This window comes from Spea bombifrons, chromosome 5 (assembly GCF_027358695.1).
Source record: "Spea bombifrons isolate aSpeBom1 chromosome 5, aSpeBom1.2.pri, whole genome shotgun sequence".
Classification (NCBI taxonomy): Eukaryota; Metazoa; Chordata; class Amphibia; order Anura; family Pelobatidae; genus Spea; species Spea bombifrons.
Genome location: NC_071091.1, coordinates 33,618,283 through 33,642,666, shown reverse-complemented (window position 1 = coordinate 33,642,666; position 24,384 = coordinate 33,618,283). Strand labels below are relative to the sequence as shown.

At 37.9% G+C, this 24,384-nt stretch overlaps 1 protein-coding gene across 1 annotated transcript in view; it reads left to right on the top strand.

Annotated features, from left to right (window-relative positions):
* The first annotated feature begins 1,570 nt into the window (after positions 1 to 1,570).
* Positions 1,571 to 24,384, top strand: part of LOC128497952 (epidermal growth factor receptor-like) — a 106,765-nt gene continuing 83,951 nt past the window's right edge. The window contains exon 1 of the mRNA XM_053468194.1: positions 1,571 to 2,045. Within this exon, the coding sequence (XP_053324169.1) occupies positions 1,940 to 2,045 (106 nt within the window). The 5' untranslated portion in view covers positions 1,571 to 1,939. The remainder of the gene's footprint in view (positions 2,046 to 24,384) is intronic.

Sequence of the window (24,384 nt, the reverse complement as noted above, 5' to 3'; positions counted from 1 at the left end):
TGTGTGTGTGTTTGGGTGTCGGTGTGGCAGAGCCTGTCCTGGTGTGTGTGTGTTTGGGTGTCAGTGTGGCACAGCCTGTCCTGGTGTGCGTGTTTGGTTGTCGGTGTGGCAGAGTCTGTCCTGGTGTGTGTGTTTGGGTTTCGGTGTGGCAGAGCCTTTCCTGGTATGTGTGTCTCGGTGTCAGTGTGGAAAAGCCTGTCCTGGTGTGTGTGTTTGGTTATCTGTTTCCTGGCACTTAATGTACAGTAGGAACTATTTCATTTTTACTTATCCAGAGATAAAATGCCCTCCTGAATTTGTAGTGACTTCAGGGGACAAAACATTCAAGGCCCTGAAATCATTTAGTGGAAAAGATAAGGTATTGTGTTATTTCCTCTACAATATTTATTTCAAGGACGGTTCACCCACACAATTTTGAAATGTTCATACAATTGTTATGTTTGTATAGGGCACATGTGTAAAGGCAGTGTGTATGGGCAGGTGTGTGTGTGTGTAAGGGCAGTGTGTGTGTATATATGTGTGTGTTTGTAATCTGGTGTGTATATGTGTGTGTAAAGGCAGGGGAGTGTGAGGGCAGTGTCTATAAATGTGTGTATGGATAGGCTTGTGTAAGGGCAATGTATATGTGTGTTTATGGGCACGTGTGTAAAGGCAGTGTGTATGCGTGTGTAAAGGCAGGGTTGTGTAAAGGCAGTGTATGTGTATATGCGTGTTAATGGGCAGGTGTGTGTAAGGGCAGCCGTGCGTAAGGGCAGTGTATGTGTATAAGCGTATAAATGGGTACGTGTGTGTAAGGGCAGTCGTGTGTAAGGGCAGTGTATGTGTATATGTGTGTTTATGGTTAGGTATGTGTAAAGGCGGTGTGTAAGGGCAGTGTATGCATATATGCATGTTAATGGCAGGTGTGTGTAAAGGCATGTTTGTGTGTTCATGGACAAGTGTGTGTAAGGGCAGTGTAAATAAAATAACCTCTGTAGAAAAATAGCTGGGGGGCACAATTTTCCATTCATGCCTCGGGCGCAAAAGGAGCTAGTTACGGCTCTGATTTTTATATACAATATAGAACACTGAGATAAATTCATACCCAACAATCATTTTGAGATCATAGAAAAAGAGGGACATTAGGAAAAGAAATAAATATTATGAGATTTGAGGCCAAAACGGGGACTGCCCTTCCCAAAGAGGGACACTTGGGAGGTATGCAGAAGCAATTAGGAATTGCCCGTTTATCTATGTTTAATTTATTGTTTGCTTTTTTTATTTAATGTAAAGAATATACATGATGTGCAAACCTGGCAGCTGTTTCCAGGGGCAAAGGAAAAAATAAACCTTGACACTAACACAAACCATCATGTACTCCAAGGTTTTTCTTTGATGTTTAATCCATAAACATTTGAATTGAATTGTCTCTTTAAATGGCCATTGGGTGGCAGTGCTTTCAGCAGTACGATATCGTTCGCAGCGTATTGGTGATATTACATACGGGTGTAATTCTACACTGAAGTAGGGAGAGGAGCAGAGGAATGAGACACACCTCTCCGTGACGTCACAAGCACTCGCATGCCTGATTCTTCTAGCATTGTGAGATCACGGAGGCAGACAGAAAATTTGGCTGGAGCTGTCAAAACTTCGGCAAGTCCTGGAAGCTGGAAATCAGAGATCCTATTTCTTGTAAACGTCTCATTGGCTCTTCTGACGTTTCCATTGTGGAGATTAGAGAAGGAGGTCCACTATTGCCCAACACAGGTTCATAGTCAGTCGGGTTACACATTACTTTTCTGGCTGTGTCTCTTACCTGACTTGGATATATAACATGGACTCAAGCGTACAGTAGTCGAGTGATTTTTGCTTGTAATTGAAGTTTTTTTCTCCAATTCTAAAGTTTCTGAGAATAAAGTAGTCAAGAACAACTAGAAGAAGAGAGACTTGGGTGGCTCTGATGGGTCCCACCAGGAAAACAAGAATGTGGGAAGCTGGTCTGGACATACTATTCTTTATCATCCTCATTATCAATAACACTAGCTTTGCACTGGAAGACAAGAAAGGTAGGTTTTTGGTTTACATACAACTATGATCACATTGCTTCTTTCTTCACTCACCGACAAGGACCCCTTATCTGTTGAGTTGTTTTAAGTTTAGAATAGATGGTGTACTCTAGAAGTGCTTGTAGCTACCACTAAAGGTGTGTGTTCCTATAATTACCTGCATTAACTGGAAGTTTCGTGTGACTTGCTCCAACCTGTAGTGGTGCAGGGGGCAAAAGGTGATCGCCTTCTCATAAGGAGAGATGTGTAGTAAACTCAAGCTTATCAGTTCCCAGAAGGTGAGGGAGAAGGTGGGGAGAACTGGAGATAGTATCTCCTCACCCTTTCTGTAAGAATTAAAGAGATCAACACACTCAGTATTAAATTCCATGTGAAAGGTATCTACTTGAGGTTGTACAAAAGAGGAATCTAAGTAGTTGTGTGTTTTCGTGTAACACACCTGAACACACGTATGATATAAGATTTCACTCTTACACATTTACCTATCATATAACATTATTGCCACTTCACCCTTTGGTTGTAGTAGGGGTTAAGTACAAATAATTCACTGTTTAAAGAATCATGAATATGTGGACATTTTTTTACACTTATGGTCAGAGACTTTCTGTACAGGAGATAATATTGTTCAGACACATGCTCATAATATTATCTGCACATGCATTCACGTGCAATAACAATAGCCCTCTGTGTTTCCATTCATTTAATATGTTTCTATGCTATGTGTAACAAACTGTATCATGTATATGTTTTATGTATGTTTTTACTTATATAGCACTAACTGATGTACTGAACACTTTACAATGTACAGTATGATAAAGGGAATGGTCAGTAAGAATGACAGTGATCATACAGCCATTATGATCAAGTACATACATTAGGAAAGGAGGTCCCTGTACCATAGAGCTTACACTCTAAGTAGTAGTAGGGAGTGGATGGACACAATCAAGAGGAGAAGGGAACTTAGTAGATCTATGCCTGTTAAAATAAGGCTTGTATGTTACGGTATACCTTGAGTATTCTTTCTAAATTGTTGAAGCTTGGCAAATGGTGGGGGGGCAGCCAGGGATAACATGTTAGCTGTACATGTTAAAGGAGCAGAGAGACACTTGCTATACATGGGATGTAGAGAGTGTGTAGATACATGGTGAGATATGAAATATTACATGGGCATGAGAGCTTCAGAGCCTCAGTGGTACGAAGAAAGATTTTATAGGTGATCTTCTGCTTTATAGGACACCAGGATATTAGTATAGAGGTAAAGTGATGTTCTGGAGCCGGAGTATTCTGGTGCCTGAGCTACGAACAGACTGTAGGGGAGAAATAAGTGAATCAACAAGTCCAGTGTGTACCAGATGTGTTTTATATGTTGACTGAGTTAGGTTTATGTGATATCGCCCAATGTGGTGCAATACGGAACTCCCAGGTATGACTACATTGCAGGAAGTTTTTAAGACTTGTCTAATTTTACTCTCATATTTAGTAACTTATTCCAGGCAGGAAAGCGTTACAAACTTAGGTTAAATTATAGGGCAGTGCCAGGCACCGCTTGCAGTAAGAAAAAAAGGAGACGTCAGCTGGACGTATGGAAGTATATTTATATATTCTTCCTTCTGGACTAGCCATGGAAAAGAACAATGCATTCAGTTACGTTTTAGAGATCGGCTTACTTGCCAGGTTTCAGTACCAGCTTTAAATTGTTATCTTGATGTTACCTTTGTTCATATAGGATAGAAATGTATATTTGATTGTTTTTTTGTTATCCACTTCCATGCATTAGGCAATCATCTAATCACAGTAGGCAATTAATTAAAGGGAAAAATGCAAATAACTATCAGGCAGATAACGACGACAGGGATATGCTGCTGGAGTACAACTCTCATCATGCACTGGAGGGGTGGTATCAGTATTGGTTTATTACTAGTATGTTTTTACCCAAAAAGATGACTGCACTTTGTGTTGCGGCCTCAGCGTTCACAAAATTAACCAGAATTCAATGTTTTTTTTTCCAGGATCAGATTATGAAAAAACATCATTGTTTTTTTTTATTATTATTATTTGTGTATTTTGTTTAACCCGTGCCAGCAAATTCTTGGCTAGGAGCCAAGGGTTTAATATGCCAGCCAGTATTGTCCCAAACATGTGTACTGCAGCATTGCAAAGTTCCAATGAGAGATTACATTGCGTGACTACGCATGATCGGGCCACAGGGACATACACACCTTCCTGTGTAATTGCACAACTCGCGTTCCAGGCTCACAAGTTCCTACCTGTTTACCCAGTGCAATATTTTGGGGAGTTGACTTAACCTGCTTTCGTTACGCTCCTCCGAGAGAGCTCTTGAAGCATGTTTAGAGCAGACAGAAGAGAGCAAAGGCTACTGTTCCAGGGATCATTATACAATCATTATAAAAATGAATGTATTCTGGCTTTCCTACAAGAGAAAGCTGTGTTTTTATAATTATGTTTATCCAAGTACCAAAAATGTCCTATATTTAAAATAAAGTGGCGTTTTTCTAAAGACAATGCAGTGTTTTAGTTTTGTTATTGGAAATCTCTGTATGGGTGTATGTTTATAGGAAACCATTTCCTTGTTATGAAAAATAAACAGGTCGTGTGAATTAACATTAGCTAATTTTAGTAAGAATTTGCCGCAGGAACCCTAAAATCCTTATAAACAGAAACATAGCATTTGACGGCAGATTAGAACCATTAGGGCCCATCTGGTCAGCCCGTTTTTCACGACATTAACCTTAAAACCTTAATAAACTCTTGGTCTTAGATTCAGGATAGCCATATTCCTGTCCCGTGTATGTATGCTTAACGTCCCTTATAACTATGACCTCATCGAGTCAATGTATCATGTAATACGTTTTAAGCCAGTGAAAAAGGTATGTGTTTCCCTTTATGGTCTATATATAATCTGTTAATGGAGTAAACCCATTTAGAACCACATGTTACTTACCATTTACCTTGTGAGTAGCGAAGGGGGAGAGAACCAGGTTGTATTAACACTTTACCAGCTGAACGTTTTTAGCTTGAAAGTTAATTGTAAGTAATGTGTTTGAAATAAGCTAGAATATGTCAGAAACACAATTTGGCGGGCGTTTTGTAATTACAGAAACCAGCAAGTATAAGACCATATCGCTTATGTTCGTCAGCCAGCCTCTGAAGAGGATTTTGGGAGTTTAAGGACATTGAAGTAAGGCAGCTCTGTGATACGTCTTGTGCTTGTTCTGCTGACATGTGCCCAGCAGCACATTCCCCAACGCAACATACCACGTTAAGTGATTTGTTTTAATATCCAAACGGTTCGGTTCTTCTTAGATTGTAAATATTTATATTAATCTACACCTTGAATATTGTAAAACAAATGCTGAGAATGTAGCATTTTTTTTTATAAGTAACGCAAAAGATAAAGATACCTAGACATTTCATTGCTTAAGGACACAGTTTGCCTCCGGGCAGTGACATCATATCATCTAACTTTATGAGGTTGCACTGCGTAATAGAAAACATTGCAGAACAGATCTATAGTTACCTGTATATTTGTATATTGGAATAGTTATTATACCCAGAAGTTGCCTGATTAGAGTCTTAATTACCTAGTGCCCCATAGACTATTAAAGGGCATCCGCTCTTTCAGTTGTGAAAATGTATCACCCAACTGCTTAGTTTGGAAATCCATAGCAGTATCTCTGTTAGCACGCATGCTTTAATAATTTGGCAGTTTTTTATTATTATTATTATGTAACCATGGAAACATACTTGTGTTGTCCAGATGCTCAAGCCAGAACAGTTAAGACATTCTGTGAAAGCATTGTCTTGCACAAGGATTGATGATGACGTCATTATTAAACAACTAATAGATTACCTGTGCAAGCCTGCAGATGTAACCTCGTTCATAACCACAGTTTTTAACCATAAAATGAAAAGAATTTCTCGTTCCACCAACGATAGCGGGCTGCCAGCTAGAAAGAAAGGGAATATTAACTATTAATTAACCCTGCCCCTGTTTTTTTTTTCTTTTGTATCCAAACTGAAACCAGGCAACTAATTATTGATGAGATAGGATGCTGTATTGACAGCACGTACGGCAGATGCCCACATAATACAATTACTGTTTTAGAGAACAAGTTCTTGTGTATTTTATATCTAGTGTTCTTTTTTTACCTGCACAACAATTATCATAAGCCTTTTTTATGCACTATGAACAGTTCAGTCAAAACGAAATCAGCCCCCTTGATATGTACCCACTAGAGAAACATCATTATATCATAAAGGTGATGTAAAAGGAACAACTCGTAGAAAAGACTCATTTCTTCATTAGTTATTACACCAAAATACTACGTATAATCCTATTGGGATTAGTAATGATTATAATATCACAGTATGCTGACCCTTTATGTATCATGAGAGCAAAATGTGATATTCCTTTTTTTTTTTTTACTTTTTCAGGGTTTGGTTTAAAATCGGATTTTGTAAATTTCCAAAATGTAAGACTACATCTGAAAATCCAGGGGAGATGATAGTTCCTATATTTATTCACTGGTTTTTAATATTATATTAACAGATAACACAGTGACCCGTTCCCGAAGATACAGAGGGATATGGTAATCCCGTTGTAGCATTAGACCATCAGTTATGGCCACACACAAAGCTAAACTAAGTTTGTGTATTACAATGAACTTTAAAAAACCAACTCATTAGATGTTCTTCCACTGAGCTTCTTTATAGGTTTATACAGTTCTCTTCATCACACTATAAATCTGACAACAAGGTTTTATTTATCCCAACATTAAACAGCACCACTTTGTCAGAATCATTTAGTATAAGGGTAAAATAATTCAGATGATGCCCATCTCCTTCCAAGTATATCTCCACAGGGCAGCTCATTAATGTGGAGATGAGCAGCTATAAATTAAACATTTAGAACATATTGTTCAGTCTTTCCATTTGTTGTGGATGCATCCAATTTGCTATCATTGGATGTAGAAAAGGAAAGAATGCAATGCAGATGTTCTATCCCCTGATGACAGACACACATTTGCTTAGCTGCTTGTGTGGTCTTCAGTTTAATTTTTTTTTTTTTTTTTTGTGTTTTATTTGCCACAAAACCAATGCAAAAAAAAGCAGTGGACCTTTACATAAAACCCCAAGTAGCGTTTATCTGTGATTGAAAATGAGGTTGGCCACAGTCCATGTTACTTCTTATTGCTACTACAGCAATGGTCCCTCTTTGAGCTTCATCCTTTCAGAGAAAGCGAGGGATCATCTATACTATATGATGAAACAATGCAATTGATCCAGTAGTGGAGTACTGATGGAGTTGTTATTTGACCTACAGAAAACTGAATTTAGACCATTCAGAATGTCAACAGCCAAAATAAATGGAAACTTGTTGACCCTATTTTAACTATGGGTCTACCAGGTCATGGTTAGATCTCTTCACTGACTACTGGAATAGTTTACTAGGTAGCTAGCTGGTTATATATATTATTGTGGTGGATTCATTGATGGGCTCTCATTATAGATAAACCCCAATATGTAAACCTTTGTAAAGACTAGTGCTTACATATGTTTAGAATTGTGGTCTCCTAGACTAATAAAGGTAAAACAATCATGTTCCAATAGTGTAAGTTGATACTGTAAGGCCTTGCCTCCAACATAAATGGTCTGTCTATAAAGCCTTGAGAATTATTCTTATTCTATCATTTATGTATTTATATTTCTTCTGGTAAAATAGATGGTATTGTTTTGAGCCTTCTTAACCATCTATAGAAAGATGACTTGTTAATGAATGTAGATTTAAGGACAACCTGTGAGCGGCTTACAAGAAAACATGACTTTGTTGCTGAAGAGTAAATATTAGGTAACAACTAACTGATCTGAGTAGGCACACCATCACTTCCTTCTACCAGCAAATGCCTCGTGAAAGAGCTCACATAACATTTCCAGGGCAACTCACAAGGACGTATCATGTTATAATTAATCAGGTGAACATAGTGATATAATGTTACATAGCATATGAGACCACGCTTTCTTAGGTTTGTCCTAATAATTGCTTGTTTTCCAGCAGACTGATTTAGATTCAGGCTGGTTTTTTTCAAAAAATCGTAAGGAGTCCTCTCCTTTTCATCCCATGAGGAACACTCGTGGCATCAAGAGAAAATATTTTTTTCTTCTTCAAAATACAAGTTACGACAGTCCCCGTATTTAAGGATCACAGTTAATAATTTTCATTGTGCCAGACTTCATTTTACCACAATTGTGTTTGAAGAACAAAAGCTTGTTCCCAAGGCTACGCCACATCACAGGATTATGTGCAGGTTTTTGCTTCTGATGAAGAACAAAAATGGCTTAATGTGCTTGATTAAGTCTAGTATTTTACATCCAAATTATATCTCATTGTCTTCAGTAATACCCTCCTTTCTTCCAGAGTGTTCTGAGATGCTTTGAAATTCTAAGCTTCTTTGTATTTTTAAAGGCACCACATACAAAAAGAAGATGATGCTTACTATGAAGAGTGTAGCCTTTTGCGGGGAAAAAATCCGGCTACAGAGTAGAGAAGAGCAACCAAGTGTTGGGAAAATAAAATACACATACTATTAGATTCAAGTAAAATCTGTGTCTAAACTGTACCAGTAGTATGTGTATTTTATTTTCCCAACACTTGGTTCCTCTTCTCATTTCTGACTCATATCCGTAGCGTTCTTGTTTCTCTAAGCGGAGGTCTACAGAGTCAGGGTTCTAGTCTGGACTAGTTATATCTACACAGACTCAAATCTCTTTACATCACACGTGTAGCTGATTTCATGGGAGATTATACTTACTACAGGCAGAAAGCATATGTACTGCCCATTTGCTATACATTTTTGTAGATACATTTATGATATATCGCTTAGCTTTTTCTCATAAAGGCAGTTACTGGCCGCGTATTCTGTTCTAGGCAGCAGATCCAGGGACGCAGACAGGTCGGCAGAGCCTCCATAAAAAGTGTTTAGCCCTAAAGTCATGGACCTGCAGGGTTGTGGTGTCATATCCCCGCCATTCACAGTTAGGGATGGCAGCCATGGCAGTGGCGAATGGAGGTGCTGTCCTGGGTCAGGCTTACGGTTTGTATCCAAAGTAAAAATGTCACTGGCGCCACTGATCATTCTTGTTACTACTGTCTTGCCTACCTGTACATCTGTTTAATATAAATCTGACAAGAAATGTTTTCAACAATTCAGGTACATTCATATCCTTCCTTTAACAATCAAAGTTTTGTGCCAACATTCCCAGTTTTTCTCGGTCAAGATCTAACTTGTCTGCCTAGCAGTGGTATTACTTTGTTAAGACAGACTCAGCATTGGTTTCGGCGATATTACATGTTTTTCTCTGGGGATTTTAACCCTTTAGACCTCAAGCAGTTGTGCAACACATACATATACATTGGCACTTAAAACACTTAACTGTGAAGAAGTGTGCTAAAATGCATTTTTTGACCCTTTAATTATTAGTCTACTAAAATGAATGCCTGTATGGTGTGCAACTGTTTTTCATACAACGGGTGCAATTTAAGGTATGCTTATTCCCTTTGTAACCAAATGAACAAATGGCAATTCCGATACAACATTTTAAAAGTGATCACCATATGAGAGCAGTTCACCAGAATTGCTTTTAAGAAATGACTCATAACCAGTAGTCATCAACCATAACTGTGTCTATGCATGTCATGTAGTGCCAGTCGTGTATCACCCTGGGTGCAATAGAGCAAGTCCAACAAAGTCTGGTATGAGTTGCTCTGACATTAGACCCCCTTGATCACTTCCATGGGTCCCATTAAGTAGCATGTAGCAGTTCTTATTCACTGCAAGTTACATGTGTCCTGGGACTGGAGGTGCTAATTCAGTGTTCTCTCTATGGTTATGTGGAGTAAAATGCCACGCCTCATTTTGTCTATATATTGTTTTAAAAAAACATGTCCTTCATTCTGCCGATGGTAGAGTGATATAATAAATTCAATTTTTACCACTTTTCCCTTTTTAGTATAATTTTATAAGTGTAGTCACGAAACTGGGTGATTGCTAGGAAGTTCAGTGTGTCAACATTATAAATGGCCAAATCTATTAAACATCGATTGCGAGTTGGTGTTGAATAATATATAGTTGAAAATTAGCTAAAATCTGCCCACATCTGTTATCCAGGGACATCTCTGCCCTCCTGACAGGAGAAGCTCATTGGAGTTAGCTGTTCAAGAAATGTTCTACTCACCTGCAAAAAAAAAGAATTAATGCAAAATGAATGTAATATTAACTTACACAGAGACAGAGTATGACACATGCATCAACGCTTCATCCCGTCTTACAACTCCAGTTTCCCTTGTAAGTGGGGCCGGAGGTTTAATTAGTTTAATTACAAAGTAACATAGTCATTGCGCTCTGCTGTTGACTTAGTAAACAGAAGACTTTACATGTATGTTTGCACAGGATCTGTAGGCAATGTTTGCAGAGCTTGCTAACCAGAATGTCATCCTCACAAATTGATGTAATATATGGAATGCGAATGACAGATGTTAACGAATTAACCTTTTAACTGGAGTGAATGACAACTTGAGCCCTTAATAAAAGGTTCCAGTTTTTATAGCCAAGTTAAAAAAAGGCATTTTAAATTGCCAATAAGAAAATCGATATTGCAAATTTTGCAACAGGTTAGTTTAACTATATTCTATTTGGACTACACATTTCAGAGTAAAATCTCAGGATTGGTATGTAAATGATCATAGTAACGTAGTCATTTTGGTTGAAAAAAGGCACAAGCTCAACCTTGCTAAAAACACAAAAGGATAATTGTGGTTTCAAGTCCTTGACTTCACTATATATTATGAAGGCCCATCCCCAACAAGCTTCTGCTGCAAGGAGAGCTTGGCTGGCTTATTATGATTTCTTTAAAGTCTCCTCGCCCATTAATTTATGCATTTTTCAGAGGCAGCCCAGCCATTCGAGCTGGAGAAACCTGCCAGTGTTTAACCTTCTTAATGGATGCGGAGAAGTGGGAGTTGAAAACTCAACTCTCCTGCAGTTGCTACTACCAACTCTTGCTTTTGTGAATATAACCTTTTATCAGTGTTAGTTCCACATAGGGCAGTGTTTAAGATCATATTGATCTCTTTAATTTATCTATCATGTGGAAACAATCTGGTAAAAAAAACAGTAATGCTGTTTTTTTACATGAAGCTGAAGCGTCTTGTTCCCAATCGTTGTGAAAACAAAAATCATAGTTGGTGCACCAAAAGTGTTAGGGCCAGAGCCGTAGCTACCTCATTTTCCGCCATAGGCAAGAACGTAAAATTGTTCCCCCACAGAGGTTATAGACATACACTACAAATACATACACACCAGCTTACAAACACACACATATACCTACACTGCTCTTACACACACACCTGACCATACACACTGCCCTTACACACACCTACCCATACACGCTGCATTTACACACACCTGTCTATTAACACGCATATACACATACATTGCCATTACACAGACATATGCACATACACACACACACCAGCTTACAAACACACAAATACACTTATTCTCTATCATTGTCCTGTAAACCTGGAAAGAAAATTACATGGGGAACCGTGCTGCAGATCTGCAGTGTTAACATAATAGAAATGTGCTCAAAGTTCTGCTCTTACGCACACCTGCCCATACACACACAATCTCACAAACACACATATACTGTATATATACACACATACACTTCCCTTACAACCCTTTCTCCCCATCTCTTACCTTTCTCATCTTCCATCCTCCATCCTATATCCTTAGGTGAGAGTGCAAGGTCTGTCATTTCAGACCTCTGCTTTACTGCTCCCTCATCACTACGCGCTGGCTATTGATGCAGAGCACACTGATGACATCATATCCAGAGCTCAGCATCATTTGCCAGTGCGTAGTGATTAGGGAGCACGGAAGCTGAGGTCTGAAGTAACAGACCTCGCACTCCTTCATCCTGGGCCAGTTAGAGGGGGATTGTGATCTCACCAACCAGCCCTGCAGGCTGCTGATCGGGCGGCTGTGCCTCTCTCGCCTCACCCTTCCTACGGCCCTCGTTAGGGCCACAGTGGAGACCGGGTCCTCAACCTTCGTTATTTTTTCTTGAGCAATTCCATGTAAATGTGGCATTACTGATCATGTCACTTGACTTGTTCTTCTGACACTAACTGCATTTGACTCCCTTATAGTTATGCTATGCTAAGTTAATGGTAGTCAAAAATATATGCTGTCTCCAGTGAGGGCTAATGTTCAAGCTGCAATCTCCTTCCGGAAAGCTTCTCAGTTAAATTACCAAATGCCATATGTGCATTGTTTTTTCTACTGTCGTATTTCCTTTGGGGCTCTCTAAGTAACTTGTAATTATGGCAGTGAAATCGGTGGATTATATTAAGCAGAGACCAATGGAGCTGAACCTGGGTAGTATGTTAACACAGCGTTGATATAGAAAACTCAGGGTATTAACCCTTGAAGCAAAAATATTTAGTTGTATTATTCCTACCTAAAAAATCAAGTTTTTTTAATATAATCCATTTCCCTTATGCAGCATTTGGGAATCTCTGGGCTTTTTAGATGGAGTAAAAATAAATAGCCTGCTTTATTAATGAAACAATGTAAGTATCACTAAGGAGCCAGTTCTCAGCCCTCTATATCTGGGCAGGTTTGAGAATAGGTAGGACCATGAATAAATAGTCACTGGTGTGGTTACATGCCAGCCATATTAATATGTTTTCCACAATTGCCTTTTTTGCCTTTAAAACATTTGTTTGTGATGGTCCATCTGTACCAACACTACTCAGGATCAGAAATAGAACGTGCATACTGGATTCTATGTAAAAAAAACCCCAAAAACTATGTATTATAATATATATTTTCACTTAGTATTAGTTTAGCATTACTTGAGTGAAACTTTCAGATCTTAAAATGCAAACAAGATAGCGGGGCCTGGACTGGCCATCTGGAACTCAAGGCAAATGCTTGATGGGCAACTGCCCAACATTGCTCTATACCAGGGGTGGGCAATTAATTTTCCCATGGGGCCACATGAGAAATTGGAATGGTTTTAGAGGGCCAGACCTCTACAAACTACAAACTCCGAAGCCTTGTCCATTTTGTTAACTTATGTGCTGTTTAATAAAGTTATTCAAGCCTACGTCATTGGTAGAGGTGCTTGAATAAGTAAGGCCTGAATAACTATTAGCACAGCACAGAAGTGAACAAAATGAACAAGGCTTCGGAGTGCATACCGTATTTTTCGCTCTATAAGACGCACCTGCTGATAAGACGCACCTAGATTTTAGAGGAGAAAAAAAAGGAAAAAATATTTTGAGCTAAAAAATGGGCTAAAATATTTATTACAATAACTGAATAAGCTATGAACACAGTAAGACACACGCAGTAAGACACACACAGACACAGTAAGACACACACAGACACAGTAAGACACACACAGACACAGTGAGACACACACAGACACAGTAAGACACACACAGACACAGTAAGACACACACAGACACAGTGAGACACACACAGACACAGTAAGATACACACAGACACAGTGAGACACACACAGACACAGTAAGACACACACAGACACAGTAAGACACACACAGACACAGTGAGACACACACAGACACAGTAAGACACACACAGACACAGTAAGACACACACAGACACAGTGAGACACACACAGACACAGTAAGACACACACAGACACAGTGAGACACACACAGACACAGTGAGACACACACAGACACAGTAAGACACACACAGACACAGTGAGACACACACAGACACAGTAAGATACACACAGACACAGTGAGACACACACAGACACAGTAAGACACACACAGACACAGTAAGACACACACAGACACAGTGAGACACACACAGACACAGTAAGACACACACAGACACAGTAAGACACACACAGACACAGTGAGACACACACAGACACAGTAAGACACACACAGACACAGTGAGACACACACAGACACAGTAAGATACACACACACACAGTAAGACACACACACACAAACACAGTAAGACACACACACACAGTAAGACCTCCCTCCCTAACCCCCCTTCTCAGTATCTCCCCTCTAACTCCCTAACCCCCCCTTCTCAGTATCTCCCCTCTAACTCCCTAACCCCCCCTTCTCAGGATCTCCCCCCCCGCCCCGGTCACTTACCTTAAACTCCTGTGTTGGAAGCGTGAGGCGTTTGTCTCGGGTGCCGGCGCTTCACTGCTGATCGCCGGCGTCTGACGTCATATGCCGGCGCCCAGCGTAAAGCGCCGGCACCCGAGACAAACGCTTCCAACACAGGAGTTTAAGGTAAGTGACCGGGGCGGGGGGGGACACCGGACTCATTGGTGAGTCACCAGGACACTCTTTGCGGGCCGGTCCGAGCTATTCAGCGGGCCGGATGTGGCCCGCGGGCCGTGCTTTGCCCAGGTCTGCTCTATACCAACCCGAACCACTGACTGGATATGCCTGGCCGCACACTGTGCAAGCGCAAAAACATAACATGCGGGCTGTCAAATCCAGCTGCCGGTCCCGCTTATGTCATTAGAGAGCCACCAACCTTCAAGTGGCAGGGCCCCCTCGTTGCCTCTAGTCCGGTGCTGAAGATAGCAGTATGATTTGTTTCATTTGGTATATATATATATATATATATATATATATATATATATATATATATATATATATACATACATGTAATTAAATGATACTAATCTACATGGTCTTTTTTATTGACTGGTGTGTGTACAATTTTCTTTTAAGAGTGTTAAAATAGGCCTCATTTAGTATATTTCCCCTGTGGTATTTTGTTTCTTCTAGCACTATAAAAAGGTTAATTTACACAATCAGAGCCCCATAAATTGGAAGATAAATTTCAGTTCCCCTGTTTCAAAACACATTTAGCTGAGAGCTTTGGTCTGATTTCACAAGAAACGTGGATTAAAGAGGTGATTCATTTACCATCACAATGATTCTTCCTCTTGTTTAGATGGTAGTTATTTTATGCTTGAAAAAAGATGTTTTCTCATCTCCGAACCAAAAATGGAAAAAGCTTGTGAGACCAGTGATTATAATTTATCTTGAAGAGGCTAGAAACAGCACACATGGTTTAAACACGGAGAGGATTTATTCGGTATTTTGTTTACAAACAGGTTAAAGCAAAGTACTGGCGTGTGTTCCTGAATCAGCTGTTCCATGATTCTGTTATAAACAGGGTATAGTCTGCAAAAGAATTGCAATTATACTAAACCATCTGAAGGAAAGATGTGGTAGACAACCAAGAAACGACACTTTACAAAAAAAGAATAAGAAGATTTAGAAACGGTCCATTTTAAACTACCGTGTTTACTTTTGTTAAGCAATCTCGACTTCTTCACTGTGGAAGAAGCAGAGTCAAAAGATCCTTTACTTGGCTTTGGCTGGTGTCATTTGACCCACACAGCCAACGGCAGCACTAAGAAGCAATTATGGCCCAAGTAAACTATTTAGCTTTCTTATAAACAATAAAAAAAACAATCTTAAATACAATTACTTTGATATTTAAATATTAAGTAAAACACATTGTCAAGAACATGAGAAGTTCTTTGCTCATCATCTAGTAACACATCTGCCTCATAAAGGAGAACATTAATTCACAATTCTAGACGCCAAACAAATTGAAAGGGTAATCCCCTCCATTTCTTATCTGGTTATACAGGTTAAGTATAGGCTACCCTGTACTGCTATGGTATGGTATGTATGATCTACATCTGGCACAGTGATTGAATAGACAATAAGCAAAGTGTGACTTTATAACCTTGTTAAAAATATTCATTATATAATATTCAGGCTTTTGTTGTTATACAATGTATATAAGGTGTTCATCAGAACCTTATGGGACCTTATTACAAACTGGTCTAAACTGTTTTCTTAAAGGATAAAAGGCAAGCCTCTGCCTGACATTTTTCTTCCACTATTTCATGTGCTTGATTAAGAAAAAATTTGCATCAGTTAGTATCACACACCTAATCTTTCTCAATTCGGCTAAAGGCTTTCCACTTAACAAAATACAGCAAGTAAAATAAACAATGGGCATAGTGATTGAACACCAGGTGAGAGTCTTCCTCTATATTCAAAAGTAACTCAGCACTTCTTAATAACCTCTTTTCATCCAATCCATGTTTTCTTTTCAAGGAAATGACCAGTACTTAGTGATCCGTTACTGGTAAACCGGCTGATCTTTCATAATTAAGAACCATTTTCAATAACAACAATAATACCCCATAGAGTATGTCAACACAAATGTAGTTAGTTGCTAACATAAATGATTGTCTTTGGTGGAACACATGGTTCCAGCCTCGCCGTAGCTTAGTAGTGATTATTGTCTTTAAACTAATTACTAAGTAATTTGTTTTATATACCAGTTACTCTGTCTTTTTTGTTTGCAGAATCCGAGAACTAAATCGACTGTGCATTATTTGTATATCACTGTAATTCGAAAAAGCAAAGTATATTTTGGCTGTAACAGTAGACAGCTCTGAGATTATCTCGGATTGGATGGCCCTGCAATTTGATCACAAGATTTGGGAAAAATATAAACACTGCTGAATGAGAGCCAAACAAAGTCACCTATATTTTCAACTCTAAAATCCTTGAACTAATGTTCCTAAATTTAGAAGTTGACAGCAGATAGGAGCCATTCAGCCCGTTAGGCCTTCTTGCATGTGTGATAATTTTTTTATAGTATTATATGGAGCCCCTTGTGCTTTCTTATAGCAAAGCCTAATGTTTGGCAGAGATCGAGTAAGTATGTGGAGCCGACCAAGCCAGATGGCTAGTTTGGGCCTGTTGTGGACAGAGAGCACCAATAATATAGCTGACATAGACACTAAAAGTGTCAGTTTTTAAAACTGAATTGGAATTTTAGGTAACATCTCTCTCAATATTTGGGACTGGCTGTTTCAGTGGGTATCATTTTTAGGATTCGCTAGAATCACAACCCAGAAGTTTATATGTAGCGAAATGTATGGAGAAACGTACGCTTTCTAATTTATACACTTGTTGAGATACACCTATTGCACCGAAAAACACTTTAGCCTGACTGTTTACTTTGCCGTATTCATACAACCTCATCCCTGACCAGTGTGTTTTCATACGCATAGCAGAAAGACAGAAGGGTGCAGTCAGTGAAAGTGTCTTTGGGATTATATGTGACCTGTGTCAGTACTATGTGAAAATAAACCATTATAAAAGCTTATTATTAGAGGTCGGTCACATTTGTACATCTATCTATTAGTTATTAGTGCAAAGCTCCCATAATACTTAGAAAACCTGTATTTATCCTTCGACTTAATCAGTGTTCAGTGTTCTCACTGCTGTATTTTACTATACTGCTGTTTCCATGCACCCTTTAGTATTCTGGGTAACAACACACCCAGGTAATTAAACATGAAGCCTTTCAGAGCGCTCGTTAGTGATTTTTTTCCAATCCATTTTTACACTCTGCCATGTACATTCTGTTTACAAAGGAATTGTAAAGTAATGTAAGATCTCTGGTTACACAGAGAGTAGACTATAAATATAATTGTCCTCTTCTCAGTCCTTTCTGGTGCCATGATATTATGTTAGAAGATGCTTGTGGTTAACTCTTTTAAATCCTGCGTCAACTTTATTAATAATTTCTTTATTACATCTTCTTAAAACATATAGATAGATTTTCTCATTTACTGATTTACTGATTGTCACCTATACAACATTTGGTGTTATTCATTATGATTATAATTATCATAAGAAAAAGTGGATTTCCCCCCCCCAAGGCTTGGTTACCAAGATACATGTATAGTGTGGTTTTGTTATTTGAAAGAAGAAAATGCCCTAAAAATATCCCCTTCTACCATAAGTAAAGTTATGGGGTATATGTGAATAAAACTCACTAGATAAATATTGCTGGAGGCGGCCATCTTGTTTTCACTAGACAGACTAAAGTAGCTTAGTTTAAGTAATTTGAGTACTATTATTGTCAGGGCTATATCTATCATATAGGTAAATGAGGTTCTTTTTATGTTAGTTAGTAAGTAACCGCATGCTGGAGAGGGGTAGTGGAGACATTGTTCACTTAGAAACCCTAGCACCGACCCTGATTATTATCCATCCCTAAAGTTGTAAGTCATCGTTTTGCTGGGAAACATATATATCGGAACAGGTACTTGCTCTTCGTTTTACTCCCAAAATGAGAGTGGAGCGTGAAATGATTTCAAACTAATACGACACTGAAGGGTTAAAATATAAATGTGTGTTTTTTGCTTCCTGGTGCTGTTCATTAATGTAGTAAGCCTTGTGCTATAACACTGAATACAGAGGCACGCAATGTAGTTATATTAAGCTTCCAGTTACAGAGGTTCGTGACTCAGAAGATCCATTAAGAATATCTAAAATAGCTTGCTGGCAATGTAACAGTTAATTTAACTCTTTTATAACCAGTGGCTTGTGCGTTAATCCCAGACGGAAGTACATATTTAAAATTAGAAAGATTAACCAAACTCAATCAAGGCCCGCTGCAGTTTTTCTCTGTACTGAATACTATCCAGATCCGGAGTTACCTTAATTAAATTTGTAGTAGTAGAAATATTTGAAATGCGGCCACATTCTGTCATTCAAATTGGCAGTCTTTTCAGTTGTATGCATTGCAGCTGGGGTAACAGGAAATAACTGTACCTAATATTGTTTCTTTCCCTCCATGATCACAACCCAACAATCACTACAAAGTGCAACCGTTTTGCAAGCGTGATTCCAGTTAGCAAAGAAAAACCCGTTTGACGAGTGCTTTTTAATGACTAATTCAAAAATAGAAAGTACTTCCAACTACCATATCCATTTCATTCCTTATTCTCATTATATATAGATATATATATAATCAGAATCTATGTGTATATATATATATACATAAGAAAAATAAGTTATATTAAAATAATCTCTATCCAATTCCCATTTAATGTAGATCAGAAGAGGAAGAGATAACTAGTAACTAGCTATACATTCTTTGTGCCTTTTTTTTCCTTAATCTACGCTGAAAGGAAGCATTTGCAGGTAATGCTTTTCCCATAACTCACTGTGAACTAGCAGCGTGAAGACTACAATGAATAGTTACCCTGGTTTAATTTAAGCACACAGGAAAGATTAAAGCAGTTTTTGGAAGGGTGATTTTTGTATCTCAGTTGAAAACAGGAATATAACCTTGCGCTAGAGCACGCTTTATATCACTTTTATAGGACCCCTAAGAAAGGACAAATTACAGGAATCAGTATTTCCAAGCATAATGCTGAAATCAGGACCCCATTTACATACATTAAAAATCCATACTGCTTTATTGTGCCATTTTGTAGTTATGAGTTAGACAAAATGGACCAAAGAGCTAGAAATGAGATTGTTTTGTATCTATTATTATTATTGTTATTATTTTGTATATCGTTAGTATCACATATTTTACATTTACTTAGTAAATGAGCATATTAATATCAGAGAGGACTTATAATGCATTACATTAAAATTATCAATATTAGTGCCTTATTTGAGTTATATTACATTTTACTTGAACTATATTATGCTAATATAATAAGGCAAACACTATTTTTCATAGTTTATGTGTAATGCATTGTAGAGCATTCCAGAGTGCCATATATATACATTTTTACATATTTGACTGAGACTAAGCCTCGCATTTTTTCCTGAAATGCACAGTTCATAAAACTAGTGAAAATGTACAGATCGTACCAATGTAAAAAGAATATGGCAATATGTAGTAATACCGTTTTTATTTTTTTAGTCAACATGTTTAGGATGAGCTTTCAAGAATAGAAACCTCCCTTTATCAAGTCAAAAGCGATACAACAAAACGATAAATGTATTTTCATTAAAAAAAAATGTTCACAGAGACCTGTGTTTGGGAAAATACGATGAAATGTTAAGAAACAGCATTAATTGGGGCATCCGCACTGACAAGAGCTTTCCACAACATTTACATCCATACTGGGACCCTTTTTTTGTTTTTTTTATACATTTTTGTGGCCATAATCTTTCTGTCACTGTATATAGATTAGAAATATGTTTGCATTCGGTAACTTTTTATCAAGCTTGCCATATGTAAATGACCCGATAGTGTTATTGCAGATAAAAAGCTCTGGTAGTAAAAGATACAATTAAATATTGACTATTATGTAGGCCCGGAGTCACTCCCTTTTCAGACCTGTGCATGAAATGTCATGCCCGGTCATGTGGCCTAATTTTCCCTCTTTCTTCACATGGAATATAATCCCTCAATAAATCAACCTTTTTGCCTAAGGTAATTAGCTCTTGTCTGCCAGAATAAATACAAATCATTAAAGTAATACTCAATTAAATTCTTAAAAAAAACAAAAGCAAATTTTACCCACCCAAAATGGTATATATCTGTATATATAAATGGCTTTTGACAGGGAGAATTGTGCAATCGGTGTTCCAGTCCCCACTATGTGATGTTTCACTGTGTGTATAAGACCATGTTGGGTGTACGTTGTTATGGTCCATCTCCAGACATAATAGATCTGAAAAACTGTCTGCAGTCTTACATGTGTTGCACTGGGTCCTCCATGAGACAACCTGCGGGGTGACACTCTAATATTATCTCTTTTTTATTGATGAAGTACAAGTCATTAAAAAGATAGGGTGTGAGCAGGAGTAGAACATTTGATCTTTTTGTACTCATGAGTGGGGTTTTCATTTTATCTTAAAACAATACTGGCAATAATAGCGCTGTTCATTGTCTACCAGTCTGCCAGGAACAATTGGTTGCCAATTTAATGAGGTTAGTCCCTACAGTTTACTACTACCAAGTCACCAGTACCACGGGAACAGTAGGGTTCTATATGCCCATAGGCAGAAAACAAATAAGACATACTCATCCTTGCATTCCCACCGTTAAGATACAACTTATTAGGGCCAATATGAGGTTGTATCTACCATGGCCATTGTGTTGTTTGCCATGTGATTAATCCACCCATGAATTGACTACTGTCAATCATCATAGTCGTATTTTGTGCTGAAATGACCAGCAGGGACAGACAATACCTCATCTGATCGCCATATCTACTGGATTACTAATTACCACCAAGAGGCAATATTTGCTAACCAATGTATTCAAGAACAATGGGAGGATTTGCCTCATCGTAAGTATTTATATTTTATATATATATATATATATATATATATATATATATATGTTTATATATACTTTTCTAACTGACTACTGCTAACAGATATTTTTATAATCTTAATATTGTCACCACTGGTTCCAAACCTATCTAGTAAAGGTATGCAGCATTGCGTGTTTACTATTGCAGAGAGCATATTAATTATAAATAATAGATTGAAATAAGGTGATACATGTGCTTGTCCCGAGGTAGAGACACATCTGGCAAGAGAAAATGTAAGACAGGTATCACACGTTCTCAGGGTGTTTCCCTGACAGTCCTGCCATACAGAGTACTTATTAAACAGAAGCTAAGGTATGTTTGTTTTCAGCCTTAGATATTGTTTTTCAATCGCCTCTTTATAGTAGTTTTGGTTGAGATATTTACTTATAATTTTGTTTGCAATTATTGTGCAAACAATTTAAAGCTGGAGCAGCCAATAGGTGGTTCCACTTTCTGTTGGACGGCATCAGAGATTTATTGGATTAAAGTTACATAACATACAATATCTGTAGATTATATTGCTTTCGAGTGTAGGGAGATTTTGCATTCCCATACGGTTTTCATGACTTCTATATGGTACTATAACTTTTCCTAACTACAGAGCAGTACTGGAATCTGCAGACGGTGTTTGAAAACGTATCTAAAAAAAAACACATCTTGTAGGTTTCTCAGATACTCGACAGCTTTATGGTAAAGTATGCTAAATAGCTATTTTTATGTTCAAGAATCTTTTCTAAACCTACCCATGCTTTTGGTTTACCATTTTGTGTAATCGTGTTAGAGAAGAGAAAAAAACAAAGTTCGACTAATGGAAGCTATCTCTCTTCCTCTCAACCCTCTCATACAAATACTGCCTACATCAATTAACAACAATCAGCCACTTAACAATAGGGCAGAGACAACCTAATGGGTATAGACGATCACACAGGTCTTGAGAACAGGAAGTTAAGATGGCCTCTCCCATGGTATATATTTTTATACATACATTGGTTAAGTGAAATAAATACTATAACATAGGGTTATTTTATGTAGAACGTAGAATCGGGGGACCACCACCAGGGATTGATGGCTTCTTCACAACCTTGGTTACATTTAATGAAGATGTTCTGCTGATGATGAATTGCTTAGTACGAGTGTCCATCAAGAAAGTAAGAATAAACATGTAAAATTACTTGAATCCTATAGGTTGTTCACCCAATAATGACGCACTTTATTTTGGCCCAGCTGTTAAAGGTCGTAGACGTTGTGACATCTTGCAGCTGCCTGGTATTTCAGCTCAGGACATCTGAGTTTTTTTTTTCAAAACAATATCCATATTATAATACTTAACTAAAGTAGAAACCTATGCGTTTAGAACAATAACACATTTTATTTACACAGTTTAATTCATAAACACTTTTCTGCCATTTCTACACCCATTGCAGCAACAGTAGGCTGTAAGAGGGACATCAGTGGGGAAGACGGGCAGAGGGATTTGGGTTCCAAAAATCTCTTCCAAAGTGGGATAGTTGGTAGGTATGTGGATTTTTTAATAAAATCCAGAGCCTATTTTCCTATGAGCTACTCTGAGATTATTTTTAGATTACAGCTATGTTAATTATCGTTGAACAGGCAGTGCAATCCTATTTCATTGCATGATTATGGAATGTTGTCTCGGAAGAAATATCTTAAAAATTTATAGCACACAGTATTTATTAACAAGGAAGTAAGAATTGAACCTTAGTCTGCTAGACATACAATGCAATGCAATGCCATGGGAATTTGGTTTGAAGTTCAACCCGTTGAGTACCAGGGGAAAAGTTTGTATAGTTTTTCAAAGTTCTTTTTAGAGCATTTCGTCAACCTAACTGTTGTAAAGGCAAATTACATCATATTCCAGTTTTCAACTGCCTTTTGTGCCATAGCCATAGTACCATATCACCAATACTTAGGGTAATACATAAAGAGTGCTTAAATGTTTTGTGGTTACCAGGGCAACCATTGGAATGTTCCTTCTGGGTACTCTATGTGTCTTTTACTGTTTTGCTCTTTATACATAACTATCATTATGTAAATAGTTCTGTCTGAGTGCATCAATGTTTTTTTTCCAAGTACTAGTCAAGAGTATATATGTCTGCAATGAAGGTCTGAGCAAGTGATCTGTCTGTAATCGCTTTTATGTGTCTGACAGCAAATTATTGTTGCCAAGGCAAACTAAGTGTGATAAAGTAGTCAACAGCATCTAAACACAATCACTCAGGTTTTTAATAGGTTGAAAAAAACAAACAAACTCACCATGGATTTTCCACCATTCTGATGTTAAAACCTGAGTATATAATTTGGGTTTTTGTCTATATTATGTATACTGGAGTTATTGCATTATAAACAAAATAATACATACAAGTACATTTTAACTTGTAAAATGACAAAAGCAAAAAAAATGCATATATTTTTACATAGAATGCTTTTGTATATTTAGCATATATATGTTTGTCATGATTTTAATTCATAAGCAGAACAAGGCAGGCATGCTATCACATATCCTGACCAATAGGGCATTTGTGTGTTAAAGGGGAGCTGTTAGGGTCATACAGGGTCATCATGGCTCCTGGAGGAGTGGAGCATGATGTCCGCCTGTGGGACTGCTCAGTAATGCTGTAACATGCCTAACCTTTTGCTTAACATTTTGGGATCCAGGTAAATAGAATTCCAAAAAATGAATAAAGCTGCCATTTATTATATTACTACATACTAGCCTTGAGCATTCAGATTCCTATGAAATTCAGTTTTAAGGAAATTTGCCAATTTCGTCAACTTGTACAAATCTCCAAAAATGAGGGGGAACGCTCAACAAAACAAATGAAAATGAAGCAAAGAGCTTCAAATTTTAATGTACATTTTGTTTATTCTTTCACTCTCACTCAGAGTCTCTCTCATTCACGTTTTCTCACACTCTCATTCACACTCTCTCACAATCTCTCTGAATGTCCCTGTCTCCTTGCTGTGCAGCTTCACCTGTTCTCTTGCATCTACTTGTTTGCTTGTCTTTCTTTTGTCTTCTTTCTTCGTCTGCTTCTCTGTGGACATGGCC